At 38.8% G+C, this 15,105-nt stretch overlaps 1 protein-coding gene across 2 annotated transcripts in view; it reads left to right on the top strand.

Annotated features, from left to right (window-relative positions):
- Nucleotides 1–14,863, top strand: part of GASK1B (golgi associated kinase 1B) — a 72,072-nt gene extending 57,209 nt beyond the window's left edge. For both annotated transcript variants that reach the window (XM_042234411.2, XM_027956333.3), the window contains exons 4-5: nucleotides 7,008–7,234; nucleotides 10,912–14,863. In XM_042234411.2, the coding sequence (XP_042090345.1) occupies nucleotides 7,008–7,234; nucleotides 10,912–11,119 (435 nt within the window). In that variant the 3' untranslated portion in view covers nucleotides 11,120–14,863. The remainder of the gene's footprint in view (nucleotides 1–7,007; nucleotides 7,235–10,911) is intronic.
- The last annotated feature ends 242 nt before the right edge of the window (nucleotides 14,864–15,105 follow it).

The raw sequence follows: 15,105 nt of genomic DNA on the forward strand, positions 1-15,105 counted from the left end.
CCAACAAAATATTTGGCTGGAACACCTGAATTTTCTGAGTATAATTTTAATTAGGTAAACATTGAAAATATACATTTTTATAAAACAGGAAAGAGTAATTTTATGGCAAATAATGATTGTCAGCAATCTTCAGAAGCCTTCAGAAGATCAATTTTGCAAAAGACTTTCCTTGTTTTAAGGAGTGAGAAGACATGAATTTGAACAAGCTGCTGCAACAGTGAACAACACATAACTGCTTAACTGACAAGATTTTCCCCCAAATTGGCTTTTTTGTAGGATTATTATCTAAAAACATAGACAGGGAGTTCGTAACTATGGTGCTTGATCATGTGATTGTTGTTCAGTTGCTCAGTCATGTTCGACTCTTTGCGATCCTTTGGACTGCAGCACGCCAGACTTCCCTGTCTTTCGCCATCTCCTGGAGCTTGCTCAAACTCATGTCCATCGCATCAGTGATGCCATCCAACCATCTGATCCTCTGTCTTCCCCTTCTCCTCCTGCCTTCAATCTTTCCCAGCATCAGGGTCCTTTCTAATGAGTCAGTTCTTCGCATCAGGTAGCCAAAGTATTGGAGCTTCAGCTTCAGCATCAGTCCTTCCAGTGAATACTCAGGACTGATTTCCTTTACGGTAGACTGTTTTGATATCCTTGCAGTCCAAGGGACTCTCAAGAGTCTTCTCCAACACCACAGTTCAAAAGCATGAGTTCATCGGTGCTCAACCGTCTTTGTGGCCCAACTCTCACATCCATACATGACTACTGGAAAAACCATAGTTTTGACAATACAGACCTTTGTCAGAAAAGCAATATCTCTGCTTTTTAATGTGCTGTCTAGGTTTGTTATAGCTTTTATTCCAAGGAGTAAGTGCCATTTAATTTCATAGCTGCATTCACTATCCACAGTGATTTTGGAGCCCAAGAAAATAAAGTCTCTCACTGTTTCCATTGTTTCCCCATCTATTTGCCATGAAGTGATGGGGCCGGGTTCCATGATCTTAGTTTTCTGAATGTTGAGTTTTCAGCCAGTGTTTTCCTCTTTCGCCTTCGTCAAGAGGCACTTTAGTTCCTCTTTGCTTTCTCCCTTACGGGTAGTATCATCTGCATATCTGAGGTTATTGATCTTTCTTCTGGCAGTTTTGATCATGTGATAGTTAAATGAAATGATTGTTTTACTGTGCTCTAGACAGGCGAATATATTAAAACCACATTATGGATACATAGATGGCTAGAATATGCTTTGTTAGCCCTTAAAAAGTAAGCGAACTCTACTCAAAGTAAGCAGAAATATATTCAAGATATAACTGAATTAAATGCCAAGCAAAATGACACTTAATTTAAAGGAGTGGATAACGATTTTGTGGTCAAATTATTTTGGCTATATTGAACGTCAATTTGAAAGAGGGCCTATAAGCACAATTCTGGGCAGACCTAGGGAGTGATATTTAAGAGCTGCTTAGGCCCTTAGGAGACAAGGCCAATAAAAAAGACATAATTTACTATAGTTGGAGGCTAAGAAAAACAAAATAAAATAATTATCTGAAGCATAACAGTGTGATTCTCTGTGTATGTATACACACACACACACACACACACACACACACCCACACACACACCCACCCTCACATTTGAAAAGTCGTATTATACCCACCAAGTATATGCATTATCTGAATAAAAAGAGCGATAAACATTTTTGGAAGAGAAATTAGGCTGAAATCACACACCTATTTTCAATAACAAGGTCTGTGAGACTTGAAGGGCACAACAGCCTGGCAGGGAAGTGGTGAAATTATCATAGACTGTTGAATGATTCAAATTGGATCAGGCAAAATGCTTTAAAAATACATTGTTGGAAACAATCTCACATTGGGAAGGCAGTAAAAAGATGGACCTAGAGCCCGTCACACAGAGTGAAGTAAGTCAGAAAGAGAAAAATAAATATATATTAATGCATATATGTGGAATCTAGAAAAATGGTACTGGTGAACCTATTTGCAAAGCAAGACTAGAGATGCAGATGTAGGGAATGGACTTGTGGGCACAGCAGGGGAAGGAGAGGGTGGGATGACTTGAGAGACTAGCTTTGAAACATGTTATGAGGTTGATACAAAAGTTATTGCAGTTTTGGACTGTGAATTTTAAATCATTATAACTAGGCTCAGACACATCTTTATTTATCAAATAGGAACAATTACACTCAATACATTTTTGCCAACTAGAAGTAAGTTTGCTTATTTCTGTGGTGTAAAAATTCATGCTTTCAGATTTCATGGAGTCTTGGAAAGCATTTTCTGTTTCCTGCTAGTTGTGGAAGCATTTTCCTTGCAAAAGTTGTTGAGATATTTAAGACTTGGTAGTCAGTTGGTGAGAGGTCAGGTGAACATGGGAGAGGAGGCAAAACTTTGTAGCCCAATTCATTGAACTTTTGAAACATTGGTTGGGCAACATACAGTTTGGTGGTGTTGTGGAGAAGAAATGGGCATTTTCTGTTGACCAATGCTGGCTGCAGGCATTGCAGCTTTCAGTGCATCTCATCAAGTTGCTGAGCATACTTCTCAGATGTAATTATTTCACAATTATTTCACAAGATTCAGAAAACCGTAGTGGATCAGACCGGCAGCAGACCATCAAAGAGTGACTGTGACTTTTTTTAGTACAAGCTTGGCTTTGGGAAGTGCTTTGGAGCTTCTTGTCAGTCCAACCACTAAGCTGGTCATCCACTGGTTGTTGTATAGAATCCACTTTTTGTCTCATGTCACAATCCTATCAATAAATTGTTCATTGTTGTTGCATAGGATAAGAGGAGACACTTCAAAACAACAATTGTTTTCATTTGTGGTCAACTCATCACTTCATGGGAAATAGATGGGGAAACAGTGGAAACAGTGTCAGACTTTATTTTTTTAGGCTCCAAAATCACTGCAGATGGTGACTGCAGCCATGAAATTAAAGGACGCTTACTCCTTGGAAGAAAAGTTATAACCAACCTAGTAGCATATTCAAAAGTAGAGACATTACTTTGCCAACAAAGGTCCGTCTAGTCAAGGCTATGGTTTTTCCTGTGGTCATGTATGGATGTGAGAGTTGGACTGTGAAGAAAGCTGAGCGCCAAAGAATTGATGCTTTTGAACTGTGGTGTTGGAGAAGACTCTTGAGAGTCCCCTGGACTACAAGGAGATCCAACCAGTCCATTCTGAAGATCAGCCCTGGGATTTCTTTGGAAGGAATGATGCTAAAGCTGAAACTCCAATACTTTGGCCACCTCATGTGAAGAGTTGACTCATTGGAAAAGACTCTGATGCTGGGAGGGATTGGGGGCAGGAGGAGAAGGGGACGACAGAGGATGAGATGGCTGGATGGCATCACGGACTTGATGGACGTAAGTCTGAGTGAACTCCGGGAGTTCGTGACGGACAGGGAGGCCTGGCGTGCTGTGATTCATGGGGTGGCAAAGAGTCAGACACGACTGAGCGACTGAACTGAACTGAACATGAGGCACCAGCTTATGAAGCTTTTTCCCCTTTCCAGTTTGCTTCAAATGCCCAGTGACCATGGAATGGTCTATGCTGAGTTCTTCGGTAACTTCTTTTGTAGTCGTAAGAGGATCAGCTTAGATGATTGCTTTCAACTGGTCCTTGTCAACTTCCGATGACCCGTCATTACACTCTCATCTTCAAGGCTCTTGTCTCCTTTGCAAAACTTCTTGACTCACCACTGCACTGTTAAGTCATTAGCAGTTCCTGGGGCAAATGCACTGTTGATGTTACAAGTTGTCTCTGCTGCTTTATGACCCATTTTGAACTTGAAGAAAAAAGTCACTTGAATTTGCTTTGTGTCTAACATCATTTCCGTAGTCTAAAATAAATATAAAATAAACAGTAAGTAATAAGTCATTAGCAAAATAAATAAAGCAAGAAATGTGCATTAAAATAATGTATAACACAACCACATTTATTTAAGATTCCAACATCAAATGGCAAATCCAACAATGTAAAACTGCAATTACTTCTGCACCAAACTAATACATTATGATGTGTAAAATAGATAGCTAATGGGAAGCTGCTGTATAGCACAAGGTGCTCAGCTCAGTGCTCTGTGATCCTAGAGGGGTGGGATGGCAGGTAGAAGGGAAATCCAAGAGGGAGGGGACATATGTATACCTATAGTTGATTCATAGTTGATTCATGGAGTTATCCATGAATCCATAGCTTGTTTCATGAATCAAGCTCCAATAACATACTCCAATAATAATTTTAAAAGGATGTTCTAAGTTGCTCTGTCTTACCTCTAACTCTTAATGCTTTCTTATAGTCTAAAAATGGAAAGATATAGTATTTATAGAGTACTGGAGGTTAGGGACTAGATGCTAAATTGCTTGTTATCAAATGACATTATATGTGATACCCCTGGCTTTGTTGTAGTGATAACAGAAATGCTATTTGTTTTGGTCCTTTCCCACTACTAGAAATCAATAATGAAGAAAGAGCTTAGGGTTCAGAGCACCATTTAAGAACTGGTTGGTAGATGTGTCCTTACAAGTAAAGCTCTAAACACACTTATGCAACACAACACACGTTGATGTTATAGCCAAACTGAAATAAGATTAAGCTTTCCCCCATATATAGTGTCATTATAATTGGGTAAAAACGTACAATGATGATGGGAATAGGGTATAGAGACTTCTTGATAATTATCAGCTACTATATATAAAAAAAGGGACATTGAATGAGAATCAGCTCCCTGAAGAGTTATTTTTTACATTCTCCCTGACACCTTGATTGTAACTTGAAAAACTAGCAAGCACATACCATCTCTTCATATCATTTGATTTCCCTTATATTCAAATCTGTCAAAATAATACATAAAAGGAATCAAATTGAGGAGAAAGGAGTCAATTCTTTTTTCATTTTTCTAGTATTTCCCAGCTTATGCTTTTTTCCCCACGTAACCTGCAGTGATGTGGTTGGGGCTCTCTTGCTCACCTTTGGGAGACATTCAACCAACCCTGGAAGCTTATGTGCCCTGGAGACAGCCTGTGTGACATTTTTGGATAAACCCTTGGTTAGGCCCATGAACCCATGGATCAGCTTGCCTGAAGCTAGTTCTGCCAAGGTCCCCTGATCTGTAGACTGTTTCTCGACCAGCACCGTACCCTCTGAGCTGTCCAAGAGGCTGGTGGCTCATGGAACACCTCATTCCATGTGACTGCTTTTATATAAATTTCATAGAAAATTGGCTTATGCTAACTTCTCTTTAAACCACTGCTTCCCAAAGTATGCTTTTTGGTGCAAAGTCCACTTACCTGCAGAAAACAGAGAGGAGAGTCATTTGTCTGGTAGTGGGTTTGCTGTGTTAGTGAGGCAAAACTAGACTGATTCATTTCCCTCTGGAAGTAGTGCTGGTTTGGGCGGGGTGCTGGCCCTGGGTGACATTTGCCTCAGTGCCTGGCCCACTGCTGGGTGGAAGAAGATATTACATAAACATTTGTTGGATGAATAAAGGCAGGATTTTTGCAACGTAGGCTCAATTTTGGTACTACTCTTTCTGCATTTCTGTCTTAGCAACTGACTACCTAGAGTGACCAGCCCTATAAGATCTGCAAAAAAACAGGAGGAAGAGAAAAGATGGGAGTTTAGTAAATTAAAAAAAAAAAAAGACTTAAAATGACAAAAGAATAGAAATGACAGCCTGGGGACTTCCCTAGTGGTCCAGTAGTTAAGACTCTGTGCTTCAATGCAGGAGACACAGGTTTAATACCTGGTCGGGGAATTAAGATCCCATGTGCTGGGTGGTACTGCCAAATAATTAAAAAAAAAAAAAAAAGACAATCTGTGTCAAGCCATCTTTTGAATCTTGAGCATACCTACAATCTTTGACTAGACAAACTATTCAATGTGGTGTTTTGGGGGAAATGTGCATTTTGAAGACAAACACAACTGTGTCTGAATCTTAACTTTACTACCTACTAAAATTCTATGCAGAGTACAATATTCAATCTCTCTGAGGCTCAGTTTTCCTTCACTGAAATGGAGAAACTACCCTTTGTTTTGGAAGCTTGTTTTGTGGTCAGTCATTTCACACAGTGTGTGTGTACATGTGTGTCTCAACAACAGTAATGACAGTTTTCAATTTTTAAGTATCTTTTAGATGCCTGGGTCAGGCTGGAGTGTATCCAGACATTTTTGTGTCCTTAACCCACCAAAAGTACAAGGATAATAGTATGATTCCCGATATATAGATAATTAAATTGAGACTCAGTAACGTAAAGGGAGCTATACATGTTTGCAGAACTGCAAAGAAGAGATTTGAGTTTAAATTTATCTAACTCCTTAGCCTAGGCTTTAACTTACCATGATTAATAAATACTATTTTTTCCCTTGCCAAAAAGACATGGAAGTAACCCAGTTCTCCCTTTCCTAGTTAATGTCTGCCCTCTATAAGGTGGTCGCCCTACTCCCACAATAAACCTCACTAAGCCAAAGTGTTCTGCTCATTCATTTAGAATCTAACTATGGGCTCCCCATGTGGCGTGTTCTTGGCTATCATTATCGGATATCACGTCTTTTCCATAGGTTTGTTCTCGGTAACTTCAAGTTTTATACTGTAATGCTGAAATCCAGAGAGAGTTAGGGAATGCAGTAAACTTTTAGAGCCACTGAGACAACCCAGATTTTCAGGATGTCTCCAAGTACAGTGATTTGTATCTTCTGTCCCAAGTAGCATCAGAGATTCTTCTGGGCACGCGTCGACATATGATGTCAGTGGGAACTCTGAATGTGAAGGGTGGAGACGCTTAGTTTGGATGATCTGCCTGTGGAGCTGTTAACGGAGCTGGGTCAGAAGGATATGAAATTTGGACTTATTCTGACAGTTAATTAAACAAACCTGGCCCCAATTAAATTCTGGCAAGTGAGCCACTTAGAAAGTACTTGTTCTTTGGACATCTTCTAACTTTCCCAAGTTTTGTTTTTACTCAGCATCTTGGATTTTGTTTTTGTTTTCCCTTTCAGATTTATAACCGCCTGGATACAAATTGCTGTGGGTTCCGACCTCGGAAGGAAGATACCTGTGTGCAGAGTGGACGGAGTTCAAAATGTGACAACCAGGATACTGTGGTTCTAGCCCACATTGTCCAGCGAAAGCAGGACCCAAGACACTTGGTTTTTATAGATAACAAGGGTTTCTTTGACAGAAGTGAAGATAACTTGAACTTCAAACTCTTAGAAGGCATCAGAGAGTAAGTTTCCTGATGTAGTAACATCTGCAGGATATTGCATTTCTATTGAATACGTAGTAAGGTTTGAGAAGACTCATATCCTATGTCTGATCAATTTAACCCTTAAAGAGAATCTGGGAATGGAGGCCCAGAGAAGGGAACCAAACCCAAGAGAAATAGGAAAAAAGGTGCAGCCAGGTTTCACTGTAACTGACCTCTGCAACCTACAGAGGTCCTGCTGCATTTCACAGGCATCATATTGCTTGGCCCTCAGTGTGCAAATCCAGGTGGGATGAGGTTGGAAGCATGCAGGCATCTCTGGAATAGGAACTAGCCTGGTGGAGGTGAGCAAGTCACAGGGGCTCCATTACCAGGGTGCAGATGGGGGAACCAACAGACATTCAAATACTGATCAGGCAGGAGGTCCTAGGGCAGAATAAACTCAGTGACTTTGATGAGCACATGGGAAGTTAGAGGCAACCTGCTGAGTAGAACACAGTAGCCAAGAATAGTGGCAGTTCAATTCAGGTGAGAGGGTTTCTGAGCATTTGGAAATCCTTCTGTAGACATAGATTATAGGGACAAGTATCTTGAGCTTTCACTCAAGAAGTATGTGGAAATAAAGGAAACTAAGACATTCCATAGTGGCAGGGACCTCACCATAGAGTCTGAGATATTCACCCCCAAACATGGGGACTAAAGCTATATTTCAGACTCTCCTTCATGAGCACCCGTTCATTGTCTTTCTTTCTTTTTTCTTAGTTAATTAATTAATTTTTGGTTGCGCTGGGTCTCCATTGCTGCATGCGGCCTCTGTCTAGTTTTGGTGAATGAGGGTTATTTGTTGTGGAGCACAGGCTCAGTAGTTGTGGCTCGCAGGGTATAGAGTGTGGAGTCAGTAGTTGTGGTACATGGACGTGCCCATGGTACACGTGGAATCTTCCTGGATCAGTGATCAAACCTGCGTCCCCTGTATTGGCAGGTGGATTCCTATCCACTGCACCACTAGGGAAGTGCCCTTCATTGTCTTTCAACTGTAGAAATCAGGGCCACTGAGAAACTGAGGTGTGTGCCTGAGACTTGAAAATGGAAGGGTGCTCTAGTGAAACAGTCCATCAGCCTTGTGAAGCCGAGTGACTGCTGGGGACACATGAGCACGTCTAAAATTGAGAGTAGGACGCAGGTCCTCCAACCCCAAGTCCATTTTTCTGCAGTAACTCGTGGCATTTCTGCTGTTACTGTTTCTTTTGTTAACAAAACTCTGAAGCATATTTAATAATTCTTCCTAGCACCATGAATTAGGTAATGGGGAATTTTATGTATTTCCAATGCTAGAGTTAATGAGTTTCAAGACATTCATTTTCATGAGTTTTTGCCATGACTTTCTCTGTTAATACCCATTCCTTACATCTCTGTGGATGGAAGGTAAAATATAAGTGTCTGCTAAGTGTCTGAGCTGAGGAAATTTTATGTGTAGGAAAATTTACATACCAGTGGCATCACTTACTGAGTTGATATTATGGAGTCTTCTTAAATCCCTGAATTTCCTCTTAGAATTAATAGTGCCTGGAGAATCCATCTCTCTCGTACATTCATAAAAATATGAGTAACATTTTACTTATACTTTCAAAGGAGATTTAACCTTAACTGCATTATAAGGAGTAATGGGTTTAAAGTTAAATCTTCTTTGAATATGTAATTTCCACATTCAAAGGCAAAAATGAAGATTTCACTAACCCATATTTATGCATAGAATATTTCCATTAAGCAGGATAGCACAGAGTCAGGTAATTTTTTTGATTTTCCTTTATGCAAGGATTAGACACTAAAGAGATCCATGAATGTAGCCGTTTCATCTTATACATTCTGCCACAGCTAAGTTAGTTCAAGGGCCAGAGAATTAATAAATCATGGATTATTAATACTTCCTATAGCAAAAATGCTTAATTAATACTATGGTTACTAAACTATAAAAGACATGTCTTTGGGGTGCTCAGAGCATCTGATTAACATTATTTAATTCCGCATTTACTCAGACTCATTAAGCACGTCCAGCTCCTTGGCCTTTGGTCTCTCTGCAGCACCAGAAATGCTGGAACATATGGACTGCACTATTCATGCCCCCTCAGTGCCATCCCCAGCTTGATCCACTGACATTTGGAAAAGATGCTTAGAGGACTGAAGCTCTTGGCAAACTGTACTCTTGGAACAAATATATATTCTGTTTTAGTTTTTAAGGAACTACTAAATTTACTCTTAAACCCCAGTATTTGTACTGTACCTTCATCAGCATTTTAATGAAAGCTGGGAGAGAGGCCAAATTGGAGATTCAGCAAAATGTTGCTTATAATTTTGAACCAGAAATTTTACTAAATCCTTTAGGTAATATATGTGCTGTATCCCTGCCTTTATTCTTTCTAAAGGAAGAGCAGGAATCATAATGCCCTTCTTTAGGTAAGTCAGCAAGGATCCCTCTAAATTGACCTCAGGTTTTCCAGAGAGGTGCTTCCTTGTGGAGTGCCCTGGCCCTCAAACTTGAGTTTTGCTAAATTTATTTGAAAATATAGTAATATTCTGGCTTAATATAACATTTCCAGATTCTTAGAATTTCTGAAGTATTATCTGAATAAAAGGCATTTCAGTCTTTAATTGGGCATTTTGGTGTGACTTCTTTCTTTACACTACATGTGTTTTGTATAATTTCTCATTAAGTTCATTCATGCAACTCTGCTTCAGGAAGAGTAATTTACTGAAATTGTCAGCATTTTTTTGCTTCTCATATTTTCTTGCATATAATCTCATGCTGACGCTTAAGAGGATAGGATTCTACTCAACAGATTAAAATGGTTTCTTATGGGTGCTGCTGCTGTTGCTGCTAAGTCGCTTCAGTCGTGTCCAACTCTGTGCGACCCCACAGACGGCAGCCCACCAGGCTACCCTGTCCCTGGGATTCTCCAGGCAAGAACACTGGAGTGGGTTGCCATTTCCTTCTCCAATGTGTGAAAGTGAAGTTGCTCAGTCGTGTCTGACTCTTAGCGACCCCATGGACTGAAGCCTACCAGGTTCCTCCGTCCATGGGATTTTCCAGGCAAGAGTACTGGCTGCTAAGTCACTTCAGTCGTGTCCGACTCTGTGAGACCCCATAGACGGCACCCCACCAGACTCCCCCGTCCCTGGGATTCTCCAGGCAAGAACACTGGAGTGGGTTGCCATTTCCTTCTCCAATGCTCAGTCGAAAGGACAAGAGTACTCGCTCAGTTGTGTCCAACCCTTAGCATGGACTGCAGCCTACCAGGCTTCTCCATCCATGGGATTTTCCAGGCAAGAGTACTGGAGTGGGGTGCAATTGCCTTCTCCACTTATGGGTGCAATGGAGTTTAAATTTGAGGAAAGTACTTTTCCAGATTATCAGAATTCTTGCTAATTCTGTCTCTCTCTTTGCCTACATATAATGATCTTAAGTAAGACATCGGTATGTCAAGGTCTCAGTGGTATAGAAAACTCAGTTCCTTTGAAATCTGTTCTTCTAGTATATAATTATTGAGAAGTGTAAGCTAGACGCTGACAGAAATGTTTTCATCCTCAAGGCATTATCTGATAGTATGATTTATACCAGATTAATGACTGGCCGAACCACTGGGCAGGGCATAATATTTCCAAGCAATTACAAAGAATGAAATGTCTTTCTCTCTTTTCAGGTTTCCCGAATCTGCAGTTTCTGTTTTGAAGAGCCAACACTTACGGCAGAAACTCCTTCAGTCTCTGTTTCTTGATAAAGTTTACTGGGAGAGTCAGGGAGGTAGACAGGGCATCGAAAAGCTAATTGATGTGATAGAACAGAGAGCCAAAATCCTGCTCACCTACATCAACGCACACGGGGCCAAAGTGTTACCTATGAATGAATAACAAAAGGTCTTCTGGCTAGCAGTCCAGTCCTTTTAGAGATGAGGCAGTGGAGATGAACACACAAAGTAAATGAATTTAATCTAGTAAATATGATGAACCTGAGCACAATAGCAGTCTTTAAAAGCTTTTGCAAATATACTGCTAAGATGTATCTGTTTACATTTTCCTTTAACATCATGACCTGGAGTCTCAACATCTGAGCACAGAATGGTTGCAATTTTGATCCCAGTTAGTTGTGTTAAAGCACCTGTCACATCAGTTAATAGGATAGTATGAACCAGAAGTGGTGACTCCTTTAATAAATCAGGTTTGATGCCATTTGCTGGTCTGACTAAATACTAATGGGAACAATTCTGGACATCTTTCTGTTGTTGATTGTTAGAACAGACAGTAGTTTCAACACTACCCAGAGGCAACTCTACACTGGAAAATGGAGGTGTATAACCTTCAGAAACTTCAGATTCTATAGTAATTCTAAGGAGAAATGTTGGTTTATTTGTAAAACCTCCAGTGTATATTCTATTGTATCTAAAAATGATCAGCCAGCTTTGTGATCCTCAACACAAGAATCACATTTTCCATTCCCTTTTGGAAATGTATTAACATTTTGTTATCAGTATAGAAACCTACATCTGACAGTTTATACATTAAGTAGTTTTACTCTTTGTTTTAGTCCAACTTATGTCTGGTGGCTTAAAAATTCAGTTTTTAGGTATAAAATTGCATATGTGAAACTATGCTTATTGAGTGTCTTTTGGTTGGGTGGATGCTCTTTTTACATTTTTGGTCATTTTTATTAAGGATAGGCTATAATTTCTGCTTATTTCATAAATAATAGTGGATTTCTTCAAGCTTGTTCTTTGTAATTATATTTGAACAGAATTAATTGATATTGTCCAGATATTGACAATAGGACCAGAGTGTGTTTGAATATATTGTTTGACTTATTCCAATATGAAAAATAGGAGCAAAATAAGTTAAAACCCAACTCTGGTCAGTTCTCCTCAAGTGAAATCGCATGACTAGAAACAGGAAATTGGAGGATATTTAACCTCAAACAATTCTCTCTGATCTCTGTTGCTTAGTCACTAAGTCGTGTTCGACTCTGTGACCCCATAGACTTTTGCCCTCCAGGCTCCTCTGTGCATGGAATTTCCCACGCAATAATAGTGGAGTGGGTTGCCATTTCCTTCTCCAGAGGATCTTCCTGCCCCAGGGATCGAGCCCATGTTTCCTGCTTGGCAGGTGGATTCTTTACCACTGCACCACATGTCCTTGGAGACATCTACATCATGGTGTTTGATAGATGTTCACATAGAGATTTGAAGTCTTGAACAAATTGCTATGACCCTCCCCCCTCACCTCTTATTAAGAAGCTACTATACTGACTTCTTTCAGCTAAAAAAATAAGAATATTTATAATGCAGTCTATCCTCTGTTTTCTCAGTTCTGCATGTTATTCCTAAAGTGCATCCCATTTTCGGTGTTCTAATAAGGGTCGCTCAGAATCCCTGAAGATTAGAATTACTAAAGACTGTATGATAAAGACTAACCTGTCTATAGATTTTAATTTATACAAACGTTTGAGGCAAAGTGACATAATAACATGTAGATTATAAGAAGACGTAGACAAAGAAGAAGGGAATCATTTGATCCTCTAATTATAACTTTTCTAGGCTTACATGCAAGGCCTACTTGTCAGCACCCTCACTTCTCAGCTGACCCTTAGAGCTGGCCTTCAGACCATGCTGTCTTCAGCGTTCCCTCCGCAGCCCTGAGTGCCTCTCCCACCCTCCGCCCCATACTTTCTAAGTACACGTGGACTCTGCTGAGTCTCCACTGCTACCTGCTGTATTTGGTCTTTTTAAGATCACTTTGTGTCTCAAGAATCAGCATATTAATGAGAAATTGGCCTAACAGAAGTCTGGAGATGCAAACTCTACATTAAAATAACTCTTTGTCAAGTTGCCTTATACCTTGTCTTATCTAGGTGGCATATTTGCATTTTAATATGCCTTTCATGGAATATACCATCTTGTCCAACTTTGTGATACTGGTGCTGGAAATCCCAGGTTTCTCAGAACTGGCTTTGATTTTGCATCTTAACCTATACCCCTTCTGGGCAACTTGGTCCTCCTTCTGGTGGGTCTCATTGTTTATTTGCCTCCAGTTTTTCTGAAATGCAAAGTATCAAATGACAGGTCCAGGAACACATGTTTAATTTAGTCATCTTTGCTTTTTAACAGTATATGTTGTTTTAGAATCAGTGGATAATTCATGCTATATTATTTTTGAATGATGGAAGACTTGAGGCCAGGCTTTTCATTCTAATAAATAAATTCTTCTTTTACTGAAACAATGAGAATACTCCGCCTTTCAAATGTACTCATTATGCTGCAGTTTGGTTCACATTGCACATTATGGGGTTTATTTATAATTTGATAAATTTAAAATAGAGCAGTTTACATAGGCAGACATACAGAAGCTTATTCTTGTGTGATTATTTTTTAAACTGATATTATGAAAATAAACATATCTTAAAAATATGTCATAAAAATGTTAAAAATTAAAAATGTGTGTTTTTTATTTTGTCAGTGTTTTTGTTGTTGGTTCATTTTTATCTTGTTTTATAGGTGAACTGCTTTTAAGAAGTGAACTCTAGGGGAGTGTTTGCTACCTTTATCCATGATAAAAGAAACAATTGAATAGTCGAGAATTATACTAGACTGTGTTTGTGTATTCATATATTTGATATCATTAATAATGATATTATGCCTTCCCTTGGTGTACATTTAGCACTCTTTTAGGTGGGATGCAAATTACTTAACAGATATCATAAATTATAAGAAGATACTAATTTGGGTTTTCTTTGCTTGATATGAGTCTTACCATTATATTTAAGGCTTCCTTGGTAGCACTCATATTTATTAAATTTATTAGGCACCTGGGAAACTTATTAAAATATAAAATGTCTTAGACTTATGCTCAAAATTTTTATAATCTCTAAACTTCTGTAATAGCCTGTTTATACCATTGTGCTTTTAGATATATGGTAAATTATATCCAGTGACTGAAATAAAATAACCTAAATGTAGGTTCATTTATACATAGTCTTATGAAATTCTAATGTTTATCTCAGTACAGATTAAATAAGGCACATTAGAGCACTAGCCTGAAAATATGATATGGAAATGGTATTGATACATAAGTCACAAAAAGATGATGAAGGCATTTCTCTAGAGAATAAATAATGTTATCAAGAATCAGGAACTTTCATGAATGAAAGATGATTTGACTTGTCAGAAAAGGTGTTGGACACTTGGAAATAGCCCCAAGTATTCTTTCAGTGTGAAGCTGGATTTGATTTTGTATTGAATGGACTATTTAACAATGTTCTAGGGCGGAGGTTAACTTGTAGATTTTTACCCTAGGGAGATACAGATAATTTCTGTCTGGTGGATAAAACAATCCTACCTTAATGGCTTTACAAATTATTACCCTGTTGGACATTAACCAGTTTTTTGTTTTTGTTTTTTATTTGTCCAACAATCTTATCCTAACATTTGCCTGTAAATATTTAGCTTTAGAAACACTCTTGAAATTGTACTGTCTTCTTACTAGTTTCCTTGTTATTAATTATTTTAATAAAATCTTTGGATCTGTTCATTTTATATTTACATAAGAGTTGCGGTTTTACCTTTTCGAAGATTTGGTTTAATAAACTTTGACTGTAGAGTCTTGTAATTATATTTACTTGAGCGTCATGATTTTAAAATTTTGAAATTTTAGGAACTTTCAAAACAGAGTCACATAATTTAAAAAACTGAATGCTACCATTTGATCAACAGCTTAAGTTTATTTTCATTCCATCCTTTAATTGATTAAGAATTGTTAGTTGATTATCTACTTGAAAGGTCTGACTCAGATGGGTTACAGGCAGACTTTGTTTTGCAGTCTAAAAACGCACATTGTACATAAGGGAAGTC

The sequence above is a fragment of the Ovis aries genome, chromosome 17, assembly GCF_016772045.2.
Source record: "Ovis aries strain OAR_USU_Benz2616 breed Rambouillet chromosome 17, ARS-UI_Ramb_v3.0, whole genome shotgun sequence".
Taxonomy (NCBI): domain Eukaryota; kingdom Metazoa; phylum Chordata; class Mammalia; order Artiodactyla; family Bovidae; genus Ovis; species Ovis aries.